This window comes from Choloepus didactylus, chromosome 4, assembly GCF_015220235.1.
Source record: "Choloepus didactylus isolate mChoDid1 chromosome 4, mChoDid1.pri, whole genome shotgun sequence".
Taxonomy (NCBI): domain Eukaryota; kingdom Metazoa; phylum Chordata; class Mammalia; order Pilosa; family Megalonychidae; genus Choloepus; species Choloepus didactylus.
Genome location: NC_051310.1, coordinates 169,530,878 through 169,554,918, shown reverse-complemented (window position 1 = coordinate 169,554,918; position 24,041 = coordinate 169,530,878). Strand labels below are relative to the sequence as shown.

Sequence of the window (24,041 nt, the reverse complement as noted above, 5' to 3'; positions counted from 1 at the left end):
CCCCAAATAGTCTGTAGTGCTGAAGTGGAAAAACCTTGTTCTTTTTTTTCTGTGATTTCTTAAGGATTTTGGAAATCTAGACATGAGTCCCACTTTGATCCCAGAACCCACAAATTGTTTCAGAACTGCTAGATATTAATTACATTTTAAGTGAGATGATTTGAAACTACTTTGGAATTCATTTATTGTCATTGCCTTACCCCATATTTGAACTCTGGTTGTAATAGAAAATTACACTTTTGGGTCCTTGAAAATAGTCTCAGATTCCTTATCAATGAAATATAAAAGTATAAGGCCAGTTTTTTTTAAAAAGTAAAGTGATAGAGCTGACTAACAAGGGGATGGAATACTCTTATGCCTTGTTGGTTAACTGTGGATTGGTGTACATCCTTTGACCCAGCGGCTACTGTGTAAGCCATTCGAGGAATATACCTTTAAGAAGATAATTTCAAAATATAAAAAAGATACAGGCTCAAAGTCTTTGTCACAGCTCTGTATACTGGCAAAATTCGATAGTAACTATTTTTTTTTTTTTAATCATCATTTTATTGAGATATATTCACATACCACGCAGTCATACAAAACAAATTGTACTTTCGATTGTTTACAGTACCATTACATAGTTGTACATTCATCACCTAAATCAATCCCTGACACCTTCATTAGCACACACACAAAAATAACAAGAATAATAATTAGAGTGAAAAAGAGCAATTGAAGTAAAAAAGAACACTAGGTACCTTTGTCTGTTTGTTTGCTTCCCCTACTTTTCTACACATCCATCCATAAACTAGACAAAGTGGAGTTTGGTCCTTATGGCATTCCCAATCCCACTGTCACCCCTCATAAGCTACATTTTTATACAACTGTCTTCGAGATTCATGGGTTCTGGGTTGTAGTTTAATAGTTTCAGGTATCCACCACCAGCTACCCCAATTCTTTAGAACCTAAAAAAGGTTGTCTAAAGTGTGCGTAAGAGTGCCCACCAGAGTGATCTCTCGGCTCGTTTTGGAATCTCTCTGCCACTGAAGCTTATTTCATTTCCTTTCACATCCCCCTTTTGGTCAAGAAGATGTTCTCCATCCCACGATGCCGGGTCTACATTCCTCCCCGGGAGTCATATTCCACGTTGCCAGGGAGATTCACTTCCCTGGGTGTCTGATCCCACATAGGGGGGAGGGCAGTGATGTCACCTTTCAAGTTGGCTTAGCCAGAGAGAGAGGGCCACATCTGAGCAACAAAGAGGCATTCAGGAGGAGACTCTTAGGCACAAATACAGGGAGGCCTAGCCTCTCCTTTGCAGCAACCGTCTTCCCAAGGGTAAAACTTATGGTAGAGGGCTCAACCCATCAAACCACCAGTCCCCTATGTCTGTGGTCATGTTAGCAACCATGGAGGTGGGGTAGGCGAATACCCCTGCATTCTCCACAGGCTCCTCAAGGGGGCACTAAATCTTTTTTTTTTTTTTCTTGTTTGTCTTTTTTCTTTTTTTTTTTTTTTTTAACTTTCCATTCTTTTTTCAAATCAACTGTATGAAAAAAAAAAGTTAAAAAGAAAACAAACATACAATAAAAGAACAATTCAAAGAGACCATAGCAAGGGAGTAAGAAAAAGACAACTAACCTAAGATAACTGCTTAACTTCCAACATGTTCCTACTTTACCCCAAGAAAGTTACATAATATAGCAACATTTCAGTGAACTTGTTCCTACTACATCCATCAGAAATTAACAGACCATAGTCATTTCTGGGCATCCCCAGAACGTTAAATAGCTTATCTGTTCTTCTTGGATTATTGTTCCCCCTTCCTTAATTGCTCTCTACTGCTAGTTCCCCTACATTCTACATTATAAACCATTTGTTTTACATTTTTCAAAGTTCACATTAGTGGTAGCATATAATATTTCTCTTTTGTGCCTGGCTTATTTCGCTCAGCATTATGTCTTCAAGGTTCATCCATGTTGTCATATGTTTCACCAGATCGTTCCTTCTTACTGCTGTGTAGTATTCCATCGTATGTATATACCACATTTTATTTATCCACTCATCTGTTGAAGGACATTTGGGTTGTTTCCATCTCTTGGCAATTGTGAATAATGCTGCTATGAACATTGGCGTGCAGATATCTGTTCGTGTCACTGCTTTCCGATCTTCCGGGTATATACCGAGAAGTGCAATCGCTGGATCGAATGGTAGCTCTATATCTAGTTTTCTAAGGAACTGCCAGACTGACTTCCAGAGTGGCTGAACCATTATACAGTCCCACCAACAATGAATAAGAGTTCCAATTTCTCCACATCCCCTCCAGCATTTGTAGTTTCCTGTTTGTTTAATGGCAGCCATTCTAACCGGTGTTAGATGGTATCTCATTGTGGTCTTAATTTGCATCTCTCTAATAGCTAGTGAAGCTGAACATTTTTTCATGTGTTTCTTGGCCATTTGTATTTCCTCTTCAGAGAACTGTCTTTTCATATCTTTTGCCCATTTTATAATTGGGCTGTCTGTACTATTGTCATTGAGTTGTAGGATTTCTTTGTATATGCAAGATATCAGTCTTTTGTCAGATACATGGTTTCCAAAAATTTTTTCCCATTGAGTTGGCTGCCTCTTTACCTTTTTGAGAAATTCCTTTGAGGTGCAGAAACTTCTAAGCTTGAGGAGTTCCCATTTATCTATTTTCTCTTTTGTTGCTTGTGCTTTGGGTGTAAAGTCTAGGAAGTGGCCTCCTAATACAAGGTCTTGAAGATGTTTTCCTACATTATCTTCTAGGAGTTTTATGGTACTTTCTTTTATATTGAGATCTTTGGTCCATTTGAGTTAATTTTTGTGTAGGGGGTGAGGTAGGGGTCCTCTTTCATTCTTTTGGATATGGATATCCAACTCTCCCAGCCCCATTTGTTGAAAAGACCATTATGGCTCAGTTCGGTGACTTTGGCGGCCTTATCAAAGATCAGTCGGCCATAGATCTGAGGGTCTATCTCTGAATTCTCAATTCGATTCCATTGATCTATATGTCTATCTTTGTGCCAGTACCATGCTGTTTTGGCAACTGTGGCTTTATAATAAGCTTCAAAGTCAGGGAGTGTAAGTCCTCCCACTTCGTTTTTCTTTTTTAGAGTGTCTTTAGCAATTCGAGGCATCTTCCCTTTCCAAATAAATTTGATAACTAGCTTTTCCAAGTCTGCAAAGTAGGTTGTTGGAATTTTGATTGGGATTGCATTGAATCTGTAGATGAGTTTGGGTAGAATTGACATCTTAATGACATTTAGCCTTCCTATCCATGAACATGGAATATTTTTCCATCTTTTAAGGTCCCCTTCTATTTCTTTTAGTAGAGTTATGTAGTTTTCTTTGTATAGGTCTTTTACATCTTTGGTTAAGTTTATTCCTAGGTACTTGATTTTTTTAGTTGCTATTGAAAATGGTATCTTTTTCTTGAGTGTCTCTTCAGTTTGTTCATTTCTAGCATATAGAAACATTACTGACTTATGTGCATTAATCTTGTATCCCACTACTTTGCTAAATTTGTTTATTAGCTCTAGTAGGTATATCGTTGATTTCTCAGGGTTTTCTAGATAAAAGATCATATCATCTGCAAACAATGACAGTTTTACTTCTTCTTTTCCAATTTGGATGCCTTTTATTTCTTTGTCTTGCCGGATTGCCCTGGCTAGCACTTCCAGCACAATGTTGAATAACAGTGGTGACAGCGGGCATCCTTGTCTTGTTCCTGATCTTAGAGGGAAGGCTTTCAGTCTCTCACCATTGAGTACTATGCTGGCTGTGGGTTTTTCATATATGCTCTTTATCATGTTGAGGAAGTTTCCTTCAGTTCCTACCTTTTGAAGTGTTTTTATCAAAAAGGGATGTTGGATTTTGTCAAATGCTTTTTCAGCATCTATTGAGATGATCAATTGATTTTTCCCTTTCGAGTTTTTAATGTGTTGTAATACATTGATTGTTTTTCTTATGTTGAACCATCCTTGCATGCCTGGAATGAACCCCACTTGGTCATGGTGTATGATTTTTTTAATGTGTCTTTGGATTCGATTTGCAAGTATTTTGTTGAGAATTTTTGCATCTATATTCATTAGGGAGATTGGCCGGTAGTTTTCCTTTTTTGTAGCATCTTTGCCTGGTTTTGGTATTAGATTGATGTTAGCTTCATAAAATGAGTTAGGTAGTGTTCCATTTTTTCAATGTTTTGAAAGAGTTTGAGTAAGATTGGTGTCAGTTCTTTCTGGAAAGTTTGGTAGAATTCCCCTGTGAAGCCATCTGGCCCTGGGCATTTATTTGTGGGAAGATTTTTGATGACTGATTGGATCTCTTTGCTTGTGATGGGTTGGTTGAGGTCTTCTATTTCTTCTCTGGTCAGTCTAGGTTGTTCATATGTTTCCAGGAAATTGTCCATTTCTTCTACATTATCCAGTTTGTTGCCATACAGTTGTTCATAATATCCTCTTATAATTTTTTTAATTTCTTCAGGATCTGCAGTTATGTCACCTTTTTCATTCATTATTTTGTTTATATGGGTCTTCTCTCTTTTTGATTTTGTCAGTCTAGCTAGGGGCTTGTCAATCTTGTTGATCTTCTCAAAGAACCAACTTTTGGTGATATTTATCCTTTCTATTGTTTTTTTGTTCTCTATGTCATTTATTTCTGCTTTAATCCTTGTTATTTCTTTTCTTGTACTTGGTTTAGGATTGGTTTGCTGTTCATTTTCTAGCTTCTTCAGTTGATCCATTAGTTCTTTGATTTTGGCTCTTTCTTCCTTTTTAATATATGCGTTTAGTGCTATAAATTTCCCCCTTAGCACTGCTTTTGCTGCATCCCATAGGTTTTGGTATGTTGTGTTCTCATTTTCATTCGTCTCTATATATTTAGCAATTTCTCTTGCTATTTCTTCTTTAACCCACTGATTGTTTAGGAGTGTGTTGTTTAACCTCCAGGTATTTGTGAATTTTCTAAGTCTCTGATGGTTATTGACTTCTAATTGTATTCCATTGTGGTCAGAGAATGTGCTTTGAATAATTTCAATCTTTTTAAATTTATTGAGGCTTGTTTTATGTCCCAGCATATGATCTATTCTGGAGAAAGGTCCGTGAGCACTAGAAAAGTATGTGTATCCTGGTGATTTGGGATGTAATGTCCTGTAGATGTCTGTTAAATCTAATTCATTTATCAGATTGTTTAGGTTTTCAATTTCCTTATTGGTCTTCTGTCTGGTTGATCTATCTATAGGAGAGAGTGATGTGTTGAAGTCTCCCACAATTATTGTGGAAACATCAATTGCTTCCTTTAGTTTTGCCAGTGTTTCTCTCGTGTATTTTGTGGCACCTTGGTTGGGTGCATAGACATTTACGATTGTTATTTCTTCTTGCTGAATTGCCCCTTTTATTAGTACGTAGTGGCCTTCTTTGTCTCTCAAAACATCCCTGCATTTGAAGTCTATTTTATCTGAGATTAATATTGCTACACCTGCTTTCTTTTGGCTGTAGCTTGCATGAAATATTTTTTTCCATCCTTTCAGTTTCAGTTTCTTTGTGTCCCTGTGTCTAAGATGAGTCTCTTGTATGCAACATATTGATGGTTCATTTTTTTTGATCCATTCTGCGAATCTATATCTTTTAATTGGGGAGTTTAATCCATTTACATTCAACGTTAAAACCGTGAAGGCATTTCTTGAATCGGCCATCTTATCCTTTGGATTATGTTTGCCATATTTTTCCCTCTCTCTATTAATATCCTTTATTGTACCCATACCGAATCTCTTTAGTACTGAACCTTTCTCCAAGTCTCTCTGTCCTGTCTTTGTTTCTCTGTCTGTAGGGCTCCCTTTAGTATCTCCAGTAGGGCAGGTCTCTTGTTAGCAAATTCTCTCAGCATTTCTTTGTCTGTGAAAAATTTAAGCTCTCCCTCAAATTTGAAGGAGAGCTTTGCTGGATAAAGTATTCTTGGCTGGAAATTCCTCTCACTCAGAATTTTAAATATATCGTGCCACTGCCTTCTCGCCTCCATGGTGGCTGCTGAGTAGTCACTACTTAGTCTTATGCTGTTTCCTTTGTATGTGGTGAATTGCTTTTCTCTTGCTGCTTTCAGAACTTGCTCCTTCTCTTCTATGTTTGACAGTGTGATCAGTATATGTCTCGGAGTGGGTTTTTTTGGATTTATTCTATTTGGAGTTCGCTGAGCATTTATGATTTGTGTATTTATGTTGTTTAGAAGATTTGGGAAGTTTTCCCCAACAATTTCTTTGAATACTCTTCCTAGACCTTTACCCTTTTCTTCCCCTTCTGGGACACCAATGAGTCTTATATTCGGACGTTTCATATTATCTATCATATCCCTGAGGTCCATTTCGAGTTTTTCAATTTTTTTCCCCATTCTTTCTTTTATGCTTTCATTTTCCATTCTGTCATCTTCCAGGTCACTGATTCGTTGTTCAACTTCCTCTAGTCTTGTACTATGAGTGTCCAGAATCTTTTTAATTTGGTCAACAGTTTCTTTAATTTCCATAAGATCATCCATTTTTTTATTTAGTCTTGCAATGTCTTCTTTATGCTCTTCTAGGGTCTTCTTGATTTCCTTCATATCCCGTACTATGGTCTCATTGTTCATCTTTAGTTCTTTGAGTAGCTGCTCTAGGTGTGTCTCTTCTGGTCTTTTGATTTGGGTGCTTGGGCTTGGGTTATCCATATCGTCTGGTTTTTTCATATGCTTTATAATTTTCTGTTGTTTTTGGCCTCGTGGCATTTGCTGAACTTGATAGGGTTCTTTTAGGGTTTGTAGACCAGTTGAAGTCCTTATCTCTAATTTATCAGATCTACAGCTTCGTGGAGTACACTTTCTCTAACTGACCAGCAGGTGGCGTCCACGAGCCACCTGTTCTCCACAAGCCAGATCTCCCCTGCTTAGCCTTTTTGGTGAGTGGGGGAGTGAGTCTTGTGGGTCCCAATTGGTGTACCAAGCTTGCGTGTGTAGTTGGTGTTGCCTGCCCTGTATGTGGGGCGTGTTTCTGGGCAGTCGGGGAGGGGTGGTGGCCCTAACAATCAAATCTCCCTGATGATCCTAGAGTTTTAAAGCTACTGCAATAGTCTAATCCTTCAGTTCAGTCCTGCCACAGTTTGTCTCTGCCACTGACCCACAAGTCTTTGGTATTGGCGTATGGCTCCTGAGATTTGCAAGTGGGCCCCTCTTCCAGGCTGTGCACCCCGGGTCCTCTGTTGAGGGATGACTATGCTATGTCACAGGTGAGTGCCGTCCCCCCAGGGCAGTTCTGGGCTGCTGGGCTGTGTTGGGAGGCTCCCAGTCTGCTCAAATGATGGCTGAATGGGGCTCTGTTAATTCACACTGCTCCCCCTTCCCAGCTCTGGGACATTCAGCTGAGGTTGCAGGGAAGGCTAATGTCCACGCCCAGTTTTGTGGTGTGTGCCTGTTATTTGAAGCACTTCCGTCACACTGGGTTGTCTGGGGCAGCTCTGGGCTATGGGGCTGGCGATGGGCAGGAGTGTTTCCTGTCCACCAGGATGGTGGCTGTGAGCGGACACCCCCCTTTTCTTGGGAAGTTGTGTTGTTTAGTGAATTTTCTCAGCCACTGGATTATTGCCTTTTGTCTCAGAGCTCTCTTAGTTCTGCTCTTGACTTGACGTGCCCAAATTTCAATTCTTTGAAGCTTTCTGTATTGAGCTTCTTAGAGTAATTGTTTTAGAAAAAGCAAAAAGGATTTAAAAAAAAAAAAAAAAAAACGGCCCTCCTCAGAGATCTAATGGGTTATTGAAATGCTAATAGACAAAGCAACCAGGGCCATTAAGGAAAGGTGCACAGGGCAGAGAGATCAGCCTTGCTTCGGGATTTGCATATGCGCCTCAAGGCCTGATCTCCGCCCTTCCCCTTTCTGTGTTCACCAGAACTCCAAAAATCCTCTGCTTTTATTTTGGAGTTTTTCGTGTTGTTTTTTTTCTATGCCTGTCTCCTCTCTGCTGGGCTCGCTGCTCTCTGGTGCAGTCTCAGTCTCAGTCTATCTATGGTTGGAGTTTGAATCAGTAGAATGAGTTTCCGATAAGAGCAGCCACTGCAATTCTCCCTTCTCCTTCCTGGAGCTGACAGCCCCTCTTCCCCCAGGACTGAGCCTGGCAGGGAGGGGCGCGGGTCCCCTGGCCGCAAAAACTTACAGATTTCGCTGATCTCAGCAGTTCCACGTTTTCATGAGTGTTGTATGAAGTATGCCCAAAGACAGATTGCTCTGTGGTGTCCAGTCCACGCAGTTCCTGGCTTTTTACCTACTTTCCTGAAGGAGTAACTAAAACATACAGCTCACCAGTCTGCCATCTTGCCCCGCCCTCGATAGTAACTATTTAAACTCCTAATTAAAAAAAAATTTATTTTGACGTAATTTCAGACTTTCAGAAATATTGCAAGAAAAATATAAAGAATTCCTGAATATTCTTCACCCAGATTCTCCAAATTGCATATTATTATATTTGCTTTATCCTTCCCTTCCTCCCTCCTTCTCTACACACACAGACAGACACACGCACACCTATACACACCTATTTTTTCTTGAACCATTTAATATTAAGTTGCAGTCATTCAGCAACTAGTGAAGGGGGAACAATAATCTAGTAACAACAGATAAGATATTGAGAGTAATCTTGATATGGGAATGCTCAGGAATGACTATGGTTTGTTAATTTTTGGAGGTATGATAGGAACATGTTGGAAGCAATGTAGTTATTTTAGATTGTTTTTCTTATTCCTTTGCTTTGTTTGAAATTATTTTTTTTTAAATTTTTTTGATAAAAGTTAAAAAAGTTGCAGTCATTGATACCCTTCACCCATAAACAATTCAGTATGGATTTGTTAAAACCAAGCAGCTCCCTTACATAACCACAATGCAATTATAAAAATCAGAAAGTTAATATTGATACAGTGCTATTATCTAATCCACAAACCTTCACTCACATTCCACCAGTTGTCCCAACAGCGTCCTTAATAGTAAAAGGAAATCTAAGATAATGTATTCCTTTCAGTCTACTTCTTTTTAGACTTCTTTAATCTGAAATGTTCCTGATGTTCCTGAGCTTTGTATTTCATAACATTGGCATTTTTGAAGAATAAAGGTCTACTTACAGAATGTCCCTTAGTTTGGGTCTGTCTCGTGTTCCCTAATGATTGGATTTAGGTTATGCACTTTTGGCAGGAACACTGCAGAAGTGTTGCTGAGATCTTCTCAGTGCATCCTATCAGGAGACACATGCTATCAATTAGCTATTAGCTTTGTTGACTTCCAGGTGTCTCAGTGGCAAAGTTACCATTTTACACTTTGTAATTAAGAAATATTCTGTGGGAAAACTTTGTAAATATCCCATTATGCAGCCAGCATTGTACAGCACTAGTAAAGTAGCCTCTAGCCTTGTGTGGCTACCGAGCACTGGAAATGTGATAGTACAACTGAGAAACTGAGTTTTAAATTTGAATTAACAGAAATTTAAATTTTAGATAGCTACACATGGCTAGTTATTACAGTATTGGACATTGCAGCCCCACACTTATTTTAGCATCCAGTAATGCTTCTTGCCTGAATCAACTATTAATATCTATTAACTGTGATCTAGTTATTATCTATTAAATATTAATCAGCTATTAATGGTTGCCAAGTGGTTTTCTAATTCCATTTTTTTAACATTTTTAGTTGATTTTCTACTCTAAGGAAGAGCTTTCCCTTTTCCCCATTTATATATTAATGTAACCTAAATATATTTAAATTTGTCTTTACACATCTCTACATTTATATGAGTTCATGTATTTCCAAATGAATTTTATAGAATATTTTTATATGTAATCTTACTTTTTCCATAAAAACTGGTATCAATCTATGCTAGTATATATATTTTTTAATTCAGTTTTATTGAGATATATTTACATACCATACGTACCATGCAGTCACACAAAGCATACAGTCAGTTGTTCACAGTACCATTATATAGTTGTGTGTTCATCATCAAAATTAATTTTTGAACATTTTCATTACCACACACAATAATAATAATAATTAAAGTGGAAAAGAACACTGGGTGCATTTTTTTTTTTTTTAACCCCCATTGTTCTATGCATCCATCCATGCACTGGACAAAGGGGAGTGTGGTCCATATGGCTTTTCCAATCACATTGTCACCCCTCATAAGCAACATTGTTACACAATCATCTTCAAGATTCAAGGGTTCTGGGTTGTAGTTTGATAGTTGCAGGTATTTACTGCTAGCTATTCCAATTCATTAGAACTTCTAAAAAGGGTTGTCTATATTGTGCGTAAGAGTGCCCACCTGAGTGACCTCTCAGCTCCTTTTGGAATCTCTGCCACTGAAGCTTATTTCATTTCCTTTCACATCCCCCTTTTGGTCAAGAAGATGTTCTCCATCCCACGATGCCAGGTCTAGATTCTTCCTCAGGAGTCATATTCCACGTTGCCAGGGAGATTTACAACCCTGGTTGTCAGATCCCTGGTTGTCAGATCCTGTGTAGTGGGGAGGGCAGTGATTTCACCTGCCAAGTTGACTTAGCTAGGGAGAGAGGGCCACATCTGAGCAACAACGAGGCATTCAGGAGGAGACTCTTAGGCATAATTACAGGCAGGCCTTGCCTCTCCTTTGCAGCAACAGTCTTGCCAGGGGCAAGTTCTGTGTTAGAGGGCTCAGCCCGTCAAACCACCAGTCCCCTATGTCTGTGAGCACATCAGCAACCATCGAGGTGGGGAAGCCCAACACCGCTGCATTCTCTCCCAGCTGAAGCAGTAAAAAGAGCTTTACAATCAGAAAATGTTCTGTAGTTTAACTTGGACACAAAGGGCAGATTTTATCCTGTACTAAAACAGTCTAAATAATCCAAAACATTAATATTGGTCTAGAAAGAAATTTATCTATGGGAGAATCTGATATTGTTGAGAATATTATAGTACATGAAACAAATTATGTAAACCTTTGTTTATAATGAATGGTTGTTTCAAAATTCTAATATTTTAACTAACTTAAAGTTATGTGATTCTGATACTCTATATTTTCAGAAAAGACTCTTCCAAACTGTTTGAACCAAACAAATTAATAATAATGTTCCCTTCCTTTTTAGGGTAACCTACAGTTACTGCAGAACTGCCTGGCAGTGTTAAATGGAGACACATAAACCACACTGCATCGTCCTGTTTAAAAGGGCTGCCTTCCTTCAAATTTTATTTTTGTTTTCTTAATGATGTTAGGCATATACTGCTCACTGGAAACAAAGAGAGACAGCTGACCAATGCATATACTCTCCTTTTTTCTGATAAACAGTGGAGAGGTGCCGTCCACAGGTGGTTCCAGTCTGTGTGGTGTAGTGTTGCACTCCTGCACCATGTGCTCCCCAGGACAGCTGTCAATCATTGTGCACTCTTCCTATTCAAAAGCCCAAAGTTCAGTCTTTTCTAAAGTAGCCTCTATAACTGTGTTTATTTTATAAATAGTATTCTTTATGGCTGCCAATCTTATTTGCCTTTAAGTAATTTCTAAAGTTTAACCCTTTCAAAGTACATTGTTCAAAAGAGATGAAGATTGCCATTCCCCTTTTTTTTTTAATTTTGTTATAAAATAAAGTTGTATACTACCTTAGTTCATTCATGTATCCTGGTAAAGAATCTTAATCAGACATTTTTAATTAATGAGCATTTCTTAGAAGTTTGGGGATAGACTTTAATCTTTTTAAGTCTGATTTCTGAAGAGAAGCAAAGGCATTAGTATGTTTGCCTTAAACTTGTAGACTAAACCAATTATTGTATAATAAAGTGATAACAGTGATAGCTTTTAACTTTGGTCATTGTATCACTCTGAAATTTGGAGTTGCTGTAATAAAGCTACTCCTATATTATGCTTTACAGTGCAGGTCTTAGTTTTTCTTTTTTTCTTATTTCTTTTAAAATGGCATATTGAACCAAGTTTGAAAGAATGAACTGCTCCTGTGTGCTTTTAGCACTTCATAAAAGGTGGAATTGGGCAGAGGCAAATTAGAGACAGCTATTTCTGAAATTCAGGAGCAGAGAATAGAGCCTTCTATAACTTCCTAAATTCTGTCCCTAACTCGGGCAATTACTTGTGTGGTATATATCATCTAGCCATTTGGTAATTATCTTGCCAGTGTATAGATTGGTATGTAGAGGAAAAAGAGGTAGGCTGTAGGGCACAGCACTTCTCTATGAGATGTATAGGTGAGATGTATAGACCTAGCTTGGAAAGGCTTATGCAATTGGAAAACAATTAGAATATTGGGGTAAAGGTTGCTGTATAAAGAGGAAACTAATTATCATTAGTTACAATTACAAATATTATTGGCCTTTCTAATGTGAATGAACATTAATGATGTTATTCGTAGTTTAAAGTTAGATTGAGTGGTTGGATTTTCCCACTGTCTTTTTCTCACTTTTCTCCCATTAGGAAACCACAGGCTTTTGGGTTGGTCAGCCCTTGGGTGGTTCCTAGATTGTTTACATTTTACCAAGCCATTCCTGAGGATTGCCTGGTCTGGGTCTCATCGCCAGTCACAATGATTCGAGCCTTTCTCAGCAGCATGTTCTCTTGCTTCACTGAATACACTGGTTAATGTTTTGTCTCTTTAACTGGTTTGTTTCCTGATGCCGTTTGAACTGTTGATTTTTCTCTTGTTGGCCGAGAGATCTGTTTTTGTCCTCTGTGTAACCTTCACTAATAAAAATATGCCTGTGCGATGCCTGCCAGTGGGTGATCTTGCCCTCTTAGCCTTGGGCAGGTTCAGGCAGGTTAATTTGACCTCTGCAATTTCTCTACTATAAAGGACATACTGACCTACCTCACAGGGGTGTTGTGAGGATTAATAAAGTTGGTACAGTGCTTTGAAAATGTTAAAATGTATAAATGCTGAGTAATAGCAAGTACAGGGCAGAAGAGTTAAAAACAGTTTGCATATCCATCAGCTAATCTCTTTCTACTAGGATGGTCATTTTGGGGGAAGAGGGTAGAGTGGATGGTGGCATTGTGTGTCCCTTTGCCTCTGGTTTACATTTTGTAGTATTTGTGGGGATAGGGTAGGCTGGAAGCTGCAATTTACTTATTAGAGCCTTGGTGGGGTGGGGAGTGCTTAATAAACATCATTAGTTGATTGCTTTTCCCAAGAGCCTTCTCGGTAACAAAACCCACAAATGAGGTAAAATTATGTATATATGTATGTATGCATGTATGTATGTATGCATGTATGTATGTTACTCCCTCAAGGACATACTTAGGAAAAGTTCCACTTTCTGCTTCCAGAACAGTGGAAGCACTGTTATGCCACAGCTAGTCCCTGATAAGAATAGCCAGCTTTGTATTTACCACTGTTGAACTGAGGCATTCATTAAACATCCGTTAGTTTTTTGTGCCTGGGTGAGGCCAGAAAACAGCTACTAAGAGAGACAAACCCCTGCACAGACAATTACTTTAGGAATTAAGTATTGCAAGATGGTCCTCTAGGACCCCAGAAGCAAAAAGTTTACTTGATGGAAGTCCTAGGCCTTCCCTCAGATGATGCCTTATGTCCTGAGGACAGGAGGAAGAGTGTTCCACCACAGTAGTAGTGGCCTGGGGAGTCAACAGCAGGGTGGGAAGCTGGTGAGCTCAAGGTAATGGGTTTATTCAGTGAGGTTGGAGGATGACAAGATCAAATTGCAAAGGGAGGTGGGTCAGGCTGGTAGGTCGGTGAGCCTCAAAGGCTAAGTGAGATGTATAGACCTACTTTGGAAAGGCTTATGCAATATTCTTAATGGTTTGTAGTAAAACTGCAGAAGTCAAGTGTAAACTTATCTTTTGGAAGTGGGGCAGCATACAGAAAACAATGAGAAAGATTGGAGATTGGACATGCATGGTTACAAGAAACTGCTGTAGGGGAATGGAGCAATTGAATGCGTTAAGGGAGTGAGATGCTATTTTGAGTAGATAGTGGAACATGTCCACCTTCACGCATTACATCATTTTCTGTTGAAATGATATGTGATATAAAAATATGGGGAGGCCTGTCTATTAGGTTGGATGTAACCTTGGCTAACAAGTAACTAAATGAGCCACTTAGGGCTTATTTTTCTCAGTAATTTCAGAGGTAGCAGTTTGGAGCTGGTGCTGCTTTTCACCAATGTTCACCAGCAGGATCCTTCTCTCTGCCATGCTGGGTGTAAGCTCTCCCTGGCACAACTGTTACTTCAGGATACCGGTTTGGCTGCTCAATCTCCAAGCTTCATATCTTCCAGGTAGAAAAAGCAGATGGGGGAAAGACTTTTAAAAGGAGCTTGGCCTTTTTGTTTGCCAAGAGGTGCCCTCCCCGGAGACTTTTTTTCTACATGTATCAGAAGTGTATCAGGTGGCTTCTCAGATGGCCAGGAAATTGAGTGTTTTTTGCTGAGCATGTTGGTACTCCTTATAAAATCGGAGTCTATTAGTAAGAAAGGAGTGGTAATTGGATATTAGGTAGGGAATGAAATCTGCCATACTGTGTTAGTGGTAAGAACCTGAGGAGGGTGATAGTCTCTGTTCAAGCAGACACAGCAAAGTGAGTCTGGCCCTCAGGAAAGGCCAAGCTGACCTGAGAGCTCCTATAGAAGAAATTTTCACATCAGAAGTAGGTTAGCTGGAGGCCAGCTTGTTGAAAACGGCTAAAGAAACTGGTATTAGACAAATATAGGAGAGGAGAGTGATGAATGGGGACCAGTGGCCAGATCCTCATTGGGTCAGAAGCCAGGATTAGGCCATATGCCCCAGGCAGGGAGAGCTCCAGGAAATGGGGGAGGGGGTCTTGGACATACAGAATTTAGGAAAGTGAAATGGCAACATTGTCACTGGAAAAAAGTTCCACATCAGGATGGTTTTCCTTTTAATAGGCAGAGCATATATATTTTAGAGTAAATTAGGAGCCCCCATTGCTTGAGAGAAGAATAGGAATTCCCGAAGTGGGGAAGTTTAATAGTTCCATGCTTTCTTTCCCCAGTCCCTCGGTCCCTTACAAATACTTTTTCATTTTATGCCCAAAACACTGAAATGCATCAGGGTATTACATCAACTTGTACAGAATACTAAGAACTCATTCCTTATTCTAGATTCCATGTCAAATAAAGCCAAACTAGGTGGTTTAAATAAACTGACCAGACTGGTTAAATCAGATAGTGTACTACAGAAAATTTAAATTTTGGACAAAGTAAATCTTCCTTTAGTGTCACACAGAAAGTAAAGTCTTTATAGACATCATCTTTTGCCTGTATTCTGATTTAACCAGATCAGCCTCATACACATCCTTAATTGAAGTCTCATCTTTTTGCAGCTGCTTTAGCACTTAGCATATGGCATAATGGTGCTCCTTTAGTACTTCCAGAGCTGGAGAATTCTGAGATGGCCAAAGTTCCAGAGAGTTACCAGGTTATACATAAAGAGCAAAGCATTTTAGAATTTAGAAATAACTGTTAAAGTTGAGGAATAAATGTGGCTGCTGTAAGAGCTTACAATCTAGGCCCTAATTTTATTAGCATTTTCTAAATGAAGCTATTTTCAGAAATAAAAATATTTGTTAATTTTTATATTGGGGTCATCACCCACAAACCATAGTTGAACTTTTCTTCTTTCTCGCCTTTACATAGTTCCCAATGTTGTGTTCATTAACAGGTAGACCATAATTTATGTACTTGCCTTGCTTCTCTTTTAAAGTCCCTTTTTGTTAAAGATGAAGTTCTGACTTTTAGCTGACTACCTTTAGAGAAGCATTAGAGCAAAGCAGTGTAATTGGCAAGGAAATTTGATCATTTCTGTGATCTATAACATTTCTTCTAAGAACTAAAACCATGACTAACACATACTGTTGTCTAACATGCAGATAAGTATCAATATATAACATTGACAGTGAGAACATTGTCAAGTCGTTAGGAACTTGACACAGTCTCTAAATATATGAATAATATTTCACCTATACAATTTAACCAACAGAAGTTCAAAAAATTCCTTTAAATTTTGATAACACCTCCTGTTTCAGTTTGCCAAAGCTGCCATTATGCAAAATACTAGAAATTGATTGGCTTTTATAAAGGGGATTTATTAAGTTACAAGTTTACAGTTCTAAGGCCATAAAAGTGTCCAAACTAAGGCAAGAGGATACCATCACTGAAGAAAGGCCGATGGCATCCGGAACACCTCTGTCAGCTGGGAAGGCATGTGGCTGGCGCCTGCTGGTCCATTTCTTCTGGGTTGCATTGCTTTCAGCTTCTGATTCCAGTAGCCTTCTCTTTAAGTGTCTGTGGGTTCTCACTTAGCTTCTCCAGGCAAACTTTGGGCTTCATCGCTTCACTAAGCATCTCCAAACGTCTTTCTGTCTGTGTCTCCAAGCGTCTGGGTCTGTGCTGGCTTAGCTTCTCCCAGGGGCAAACTATGGGTTACATATCTAAGGTTCTCTCCAAAATGTCTCTCTCAGCTTCTCTGTGCGTCTTCTCTCTGTGAGCTCTCAAAAGACTCCAGTAAACTAATCAAGACCCATCCTGAATATGTGGGGTCACACCTCCATTGGAAATAACCTAATCAAAAAGTCCCCACCCAAAGTTGGATGGGTCACATGTCCATGGAAACAACCGAATCAAAAGGTCCCACCCATAATAAGTCTGCCCCCACAAGATTGCATTAAAGAACATAGTCTTTCCTGGGGGTACATAAGTTTCAAACCAGCACACTTCCCACAGTTCTCATAATATAGCCAACTATATTTAGCACCTCACTTTTACAAGGTGGAAGAACAAATCTTTTGCAACAGTTTGAAATAAAAACATCCTTTAGGGTTCGATTTTGGGAAAGCAAAATGTCAAAAGTTCTTAGGTTGAACGTTATGTTACACAGGAAAGTAAGTTACTGCAAAACAGTATTTAGTTTCTTATTTAACCAAAGTGACAACAAAAAGTAAAATGGGAGTTAATATGATTGTAAGAAAAAGTTCCTTTATGTGGTAGTTTGGAGCTGATACATACCCAAGAAAAGGTCATGATCTTTTAATACATTCCTATTGGTGCAGATCTATTGTGGGTGGGACCTTTCGGTTAGGTTATTTCAATTGAGATGTGACCAGCCCATTCAAGGTGGGGTCTCAATCCTTTCACTGGAGTCCTTTATGAGAGGATAAAGGACACATAAAAAAAAAAAGCCCAGAGAAAAACACCCAGAGAAGTTTGGAGAGAAAAAAAATCCCAGAGGAGCTAAGAAAGGATACTACAGAAGCCAGAAGCTGAATGCAATGAAACCCAGGAGAGAAGGACAAGCAGATGCCGGCCATGCACCCTCCCATGTGACAGAGGTGTCCCAGATACCAGTGGCCTTTCTTCAGAGAAAGTATCATCCTACTGATGCCTTAATTTGGACATTTTCATGGCTTTAGAACTGTAAATTTGTAAGCTAATAAATCACCATTGTAAAAGCCAACCCATTTCTGGTATACTGCATTCTAACAGGTAAACAACAACTCTTTAAAAAAAACTGAGATTTGTCTTCTAAAATAGAGGATGACAAGGTCAATATAAATATCAACAGGGATATTTATATTGATATGACGTAGAATCTTGGTCGTCTTGCACTGGTTTGAAGCTGTTATGTACCCCCAAAAAGACCATGTTCTTTAATTCATTCTTGTGGGTGCAGACCTATTGTGGGTAGGACTTTGTGATTAGGTTGTTTCAATTGAGATGTGACCCAGCCATTTCAAGGTGAGTTTTATCCTTTACTGGAGTCCTTTATGGGGGGGGTGGGGGAGGCAAAAAAAAAAGGCCAGAGAGCTCAGAGGAAAATGCTCAGAGAAGTTTGGAGAGACCTTAGAAAAAAAGTCCCCAGGAGAGCTTAAAAAAAACCCCAGAGATGCTAAGAGAGGACCCACAGAAGCTCAGAGAGAAGGCCACTGGAACCAGAAGCTGAAAGCAATGAAACCCAGGAGCAAAGGACCAGCAAACTCTGGCCATGTGCCTTCCCATGTGACAGAGGTGTCCCAGATCACAGCAGCCTTTCTTCAGAGTCCAGGTATCATCCTGTTGATGCTTTAATTTTGACATTTTCATGGCCTAAGAACTGTAAATTTTACGTTAATAAGTCCCATTGTAAAAGCCAGTCCATTTCTGGTATACTGCATTCCAGCAGCTTTAGCAAACCGAAACACTTCTAGACAGAATACTGAGATGATTAAGAAAAACTTTTTATAACTTTTCATTAAGAGCAGACCAACAATCTGCATTTTAACAGAGAGAAGACTAAACTCCAGTTTTATATGAATACATAGTTTTAAAACACAACAGCTCTTACAAAATTATAAACAAGCTGTGCTGGTTTGAATCTATTATGTACCCCTTAAAAGACTATGTTCTTTTAATCCACTCTTGTGGGGCAGACCTATTGTGGGTGATGTGTATTGATTAGGTTATTTCCATGGAGATGTGATGCCACTCATTCAAGATGGGTCTTAATTAGTTAACTGGAGACTTCAGGAGCTCAGGAAGACAAAATGAGTGTAGAGCTAACACAGACCGAGATGCTTAAAGAAAAAATGCCCAGAGACATTTTGGAATCAGCTGTTGAAACCAGAACCAGGAGAGAAGCTAAGAGATGAAATCCAGAGTTTGCCCCAGAGAAGCTAAGAGAGGATCCCCAGAAGCTTAGAGAGAAGTCCTAGGAGAAACAAGCAAGGACACACAGGAGCTGAGAGAAAAGCTAAGACAGAAACCCAGAGACATTCTGGAGAAAGCAACAGAAACCAGAAGCTAAGCCCAGGAGAGGCCCAGCAGTCTCTGGCCATGTGCTTTCCCATGTGACAGAGGAAACCCAGATGCCATCGGCCTTTCTTCAGAAAAGGTATCATCCTATCGATGCCTTAACTGGGATATTTTCATGGACTTAGAACTGTAAATATGTGAATTAATAAACCCCCACTGTAAAAGCCAATCAGTTTCTGGTATTTTGCATTCCAGTGACTTTAGCAAACTGAAACACAAGCCTATCAAACTTTTGGTCAGCAATGACTACAACAATCAAAATTCAATTTCACTAACCTACAACTTCCCATATCCATCCAGATCTTGTCTTACACATTAAAACTAGCCATTTTGTTCTAGGACAAAACTATACTCCCTTAGACAAGCTTATCAAGTTTTAGTCAGCATTGACTCTGACAAAGAAATTTCACTTCCACAAACTTTCACAACTTCCCATATTCACCCAGGCTTTGTCATATGCATTCTTCACAAAACTACACACCTTTCCTTAACAAAGCACATCCTGTATATTTTACATATTAACAGAACTTAAATCACCAAAAAGATCTTTGATACTTTAAGCATCCTACAAAACATAGTTATTTTTAAAATAGTTTCTCAAAATATAATTTAATTTCATTAAACACAAACCATGTTTCAGTTTGCTAAAACTGCCAGAATGCAGTATGCCAGAAAAGGGCCGGCTTTTTCAATGGGGATTTATTAGGTTACAAATTACAGTTTTAAGGCCATGAAAATATCCAAATTAAGGCATGAAGAAGAAAATACCTTCTGTGAGAAAAGGCTGCTTGCATCTAGGGTACATTGAAAGGCACATGGCAATGTCTGCTGGTCCTCACCTGGGCTTTGTTTTCAATGGCTTTCTCACTCAGCTCCCCTGGGAGCTTTTCCTCTCTTAACTTCTCCAGGGCAAACTCTGGATTTCATCTCTTAGCTTCTCTGAGCTCTCTTGAGTTTCATCTGTTATTTATACTCTCATAAAGCACTCCAGCAAAGGGATTAAGACTCAACTTGAATGGCCTAGGTCACATCTCAATTGAAATGGCCTAACTAAAAGGTCCCACCCACAATAGGTCTGCCCCTACAAGAATGAATTAAAAGAACATTGTCTTGCTTCTGCAAAGATGGAAGATTAGGACACAGAGCAAAACTCTTCTCCATGAAAAACACTAGATAAAGGACAGAAACGCTCCAGAACAGCAGTTCCAAGGTCTGACCAGCTGGGCAGGGACTTCTACACCCAGAGTGAGTATGTACTTGGAGAAAACAAGAGATTGCATTTAAGATCAGTGACTGTTTGGCCCAGAATGCCACAGGGGAATGGGTGGTTGGAGCTGGATGATGAGCATGGAGGGGAGTAGCATTCCATGTCCCAGGCACCCTCCTCGGTACTTGACTCAGGTGATAAACCTTTGCAGACTGCAGTCAAAAGCTCCCGTGCCAGGGACTGGCGGGTTGGTGCTGGCAGACAAGAATGGAAGGGGACAGGTTTCCATGCCCTGTGCAGTCATTTTTTTGTAGCTGGCTGGAAAGATAACCCTTCACAGCCCCATGGCCAAGAGCTTCATTGTACGAATTTGGGATTCAGCAGGCTTGTGACAGGATCCATTCTTCCTCCATGGAAGCCTGCAGTGTGCATAGCCTAGAGGCAAGGTCACTGCACAGAAATGCCAGGAGCCCCCACCCCCAATCCCAGGGATTTGTGGGTGCATGGCAGACATGGTCTGTGGGGCATTTGAACCGGAAGGTGAGAAGCACAGCTCTGCAGCCCCAGAGTACTCCACCCACAGCCCCAGGAACAGCCAAAACCACTGTGTCCTGAAGCAGAGACCCCTGCCAAACTGCACAGGATACACCCCCCACCCACAGACCTGGCAGTCCCCAGTGTGCACGGAAAATTGGTTCACTGATTGGGCTTCCACATGGTTTGGACCTCCTCTCAGTGCACAGAGGAAGTGGGGGGAGAACTGACTTGAGGGGAAGAGGTGGCTCAAGAGTGCTATCTGCTGGTAGATCAGGGAAAGTGCATTGCACCAAGCTGTAGCTCTGCTAAATTATAGATAAATGTTCAGATAATCTTGCATATCCTAAAACAACCCTATCAACATAAGCAAATGCCAAGAGGCCAAAAATAACAGAAAATTATAAAGCATATGAAGAAACCAGAAGAAATGGATAATCCAGGCATCCAAATTAAAAACTCAGGGGAGACACAGAACATGGAGCAATAAATCAAAGTACATGCAAATATCAATGTCATGGCTCAGGATATAAAGGACATGAGGAAGACCCTAGAAGAGCATAAAGAAGAATTTGCAAGAGTAAATTTTAAAAATAGCAGATCTTATGGAAATAAAAGATACTGTTTATCAAATTAAAAAGATTCTTGAGACACATAACAGCAGATTTCAAGAGGTAGAGGAATAGCTTAGTGAGCTCAAGCACAGATTGATAGACTGTGAAAGCACAAAAGAACAAATGGTGAAAAAAAATTTTTTAATTGAAACGGATCTCAGGGAAATGATGGACAACATGAATTGCACAAATATAAGAATCATTGGTGTTCCAGAAGGTGAAGAGAAGAGTAAAGGGCTAAGAAGAGTATTCAAAGACATTGTTGGGGAAAATTTCCCAGCCCTTCTAAATGATGTAATTATGCAAATCAAAGATGCCCAATGAACTCCAAACAGAATAAATCCAAACAAACCCACTCTGTGACATATTCTGATCAGACTGTCAAATGCCGAAGAGGGGAAAGTTCTGAAAGCAGCAGGGAGAAGCAATTCACCACATACAAGGGTACATAAGACTAAGTACTGAAGGCAGTGGTATGACATATTTAAAATTCTGAAAGAGAAAAATGCCAGCCAAGAATCCTTTATCCAGCAACATTCTGCTTCAAAATTGAGGGAGAGATTAAAATTTTCATAGACAAATGCTGAGAGAATTTGTTAACAAGAGACCTGCCCTACAAGAAATACTAAAGGGAACTCTACTGGTGGAGAAAAAAATACAGGAGAGAGAGGTGTGGAGAACGGCACAGAACTGAAGTGTATTAGTAAGGATAACCTGAAATAAAGACAGAGGGAAAAATAGATGTGACAAATAAAAACCAAAGGATAAGATTGCTGATTCAAGAAGTGCCTTCACAGTAATAACACTGAATGTGAATGTGAATGGATTAGACTCCCCAATTAAAAGATAGAGATTTGCAGAATGGATTTAAAAATATGAACCATCAATATGCTGTTTACAAGAGACACATATTAGACCCAGCTTCTGTACCTCAAAGGAATTTGTCAAAAAGGTGAAGAGGCAGCCAAGGCAATGGGAGAAAATATTTGGAAACCATGTATCTGATAAGAGACTGATCTTTTGCATATATAAAGAAATACTACAACTCAATGAATAGTACAAACAGCCCAAGTATAAAATGGGCAAAAGACATGAAAAGACATTTCTCCAAGCAGGAAATACAAATGACTAAAAAACACATGAAAAAATGTTCATCTTCACTAGCTATTAGGGAGATGCAAATCCAGACCACAATGAGATATCATCTCACACCAATAAGAATGGCTATCATCAAACAAACAGAAACTACAAATGCTGGAGAGGATGTGGACATATTGGAACTCTTACTCATTGCTGGTGGGACTATATAATGGTACAGCAACTCTGGAAGACAGTTTATCAGTTCCTCAGAAAACAAGATATCAAGTTACCCTACAATCCAGCAATTTCAGACCCAGAAGATCTGAAAGCAGTGACACGAACAGATATTTTCACACCAATGTTCATAGCAGCATTGTTCACAATTGCCAAGAGATGGAAACAATCCAAATGTTCTTCAACAGATGAGTGGATAAGCAAAATGTGGTATATCCATATGGTGGAATACTAAATACTACACAGCAGTAAGAAGGAATGAGGTTGTGAAACATATGACAACATGGATGAACCTTGAATACATGATGCTGAGTGAAATAAGCCAGACACAAAAGGAGACATATTGTATGTTACCACTAATGTGAACTCCATGAAAAATGTAAAATAAGTGTTCTATACTGTAGAATATAGAGGACCTAGAGACAGACAGAAGTTAGTGATGGGGGAATGATAATCTAATATATACAGATATGATAATGGGGATGAACTTAATGGTATGGGAATGGTCAGGTGTGACTATGGTTCATTAATGAGATTATAAGGATCAGTGACGCATCTAAGTGAACATGTTCGTAAATGGTTGTTTAAAGGCATGTAACACGCAGAGTAGCATCACAAACCTAAATAAGTGCTAGCATGATATTCTTACAAGGTATGACAGGGGTGCAGAGGGTTAACAACAGAGTGGTATATGGAAAAACTACCCATTACATATTAAAGACTATATTTAATAGGAATAGCTTGCCAACACTACACTAATACTAGGGATGAATAATTAGCAACTGGATAAGAGCTCTGGAATATATTATGTTATGATAATTGTTTAAATTTGAGAGTGATGATTGTACAACTAAGTGAAGATAATGTAAGAAACTGACCATTTATCTTGGGATAGAATATACATTAAGTGAAATTAGAAATCCACTACTTAATAAATCAATCCCTCAACTTGAGGCTTGCTCTTGTGAAACTTAGGGTTGTAAATTATAGGAAGCTGAGCCCTCCTATAATTATGCCTAAGAGGCACCTCCAGGGAGCCTTTTTTGTTGCTCAAATGTAGCCTTTCTCTAAGCCCAGCTTAGCAAATAAGTTCATAAACCAACCAACCAACCAACACCCACCCCCAAGAGGGACATGACTCCCAGGGGAATGAATCCCCCTGGTGACATGGGACATGACTCCCAGGAATGATCCTGGCTCTGGCAGTGAGGGATTGAAAATGCTTACTTCACCAAAAGGAAGGTAATAAGCTGAAATCACAGTGGCTGAGAGATCACAAATAGAGTTGACAGGCTATCTTGGAGGTTTCTCTTATGCAATCTCCAGCTAGACATCCCAAATGGCCATAGTTTACCAAAAGTAGTCCCCAAGTACCTAGGTCCCTACCAGAGATTCTATAAAAGATTCACTTGCTAAGTTTTATCTCTCAGAAACTTAAATCCACCAGAGTGTCCTATGCTAGACAAGTCCTAAAACCCAGGGGCAACAGCCTCATTAAGAACAATAGTCAGATGCAGCCCCCTTCCCCATACTGTCAACATCCCTTTTCAATATGAACAAGTGAGGACAC

The 24,041-nt window shown here is 39.4% G+C and overlaps 1 protein-coding gene across 1 annotated transcript in view; it reads left to right on the top strand.

Annotated features, from left to right (window-relative positions):
• SNX6 (sorting nexin 6) overlaps positions 1 to 12,904 on the top strand; it is a 92,291-nt gene extending 79,387 nt beyond the window's left edge. The window contains exon 14 of the mRNA XM_037834804.1: positions 11,122 to 12,904. Coding sequence (XP_037690732.1) covers positions 11,122 to 11,175 — 54 coding nt within the window. The 3' untranslated portion in view covers positions 11,176 to 12,904. The remainder of the gene's footprint in view (positions 1 to 11,121) is intronic.
• The last annotated feature ends 11,137 nt before the right edge of the window (positions 12,905 to 24,041 follow it).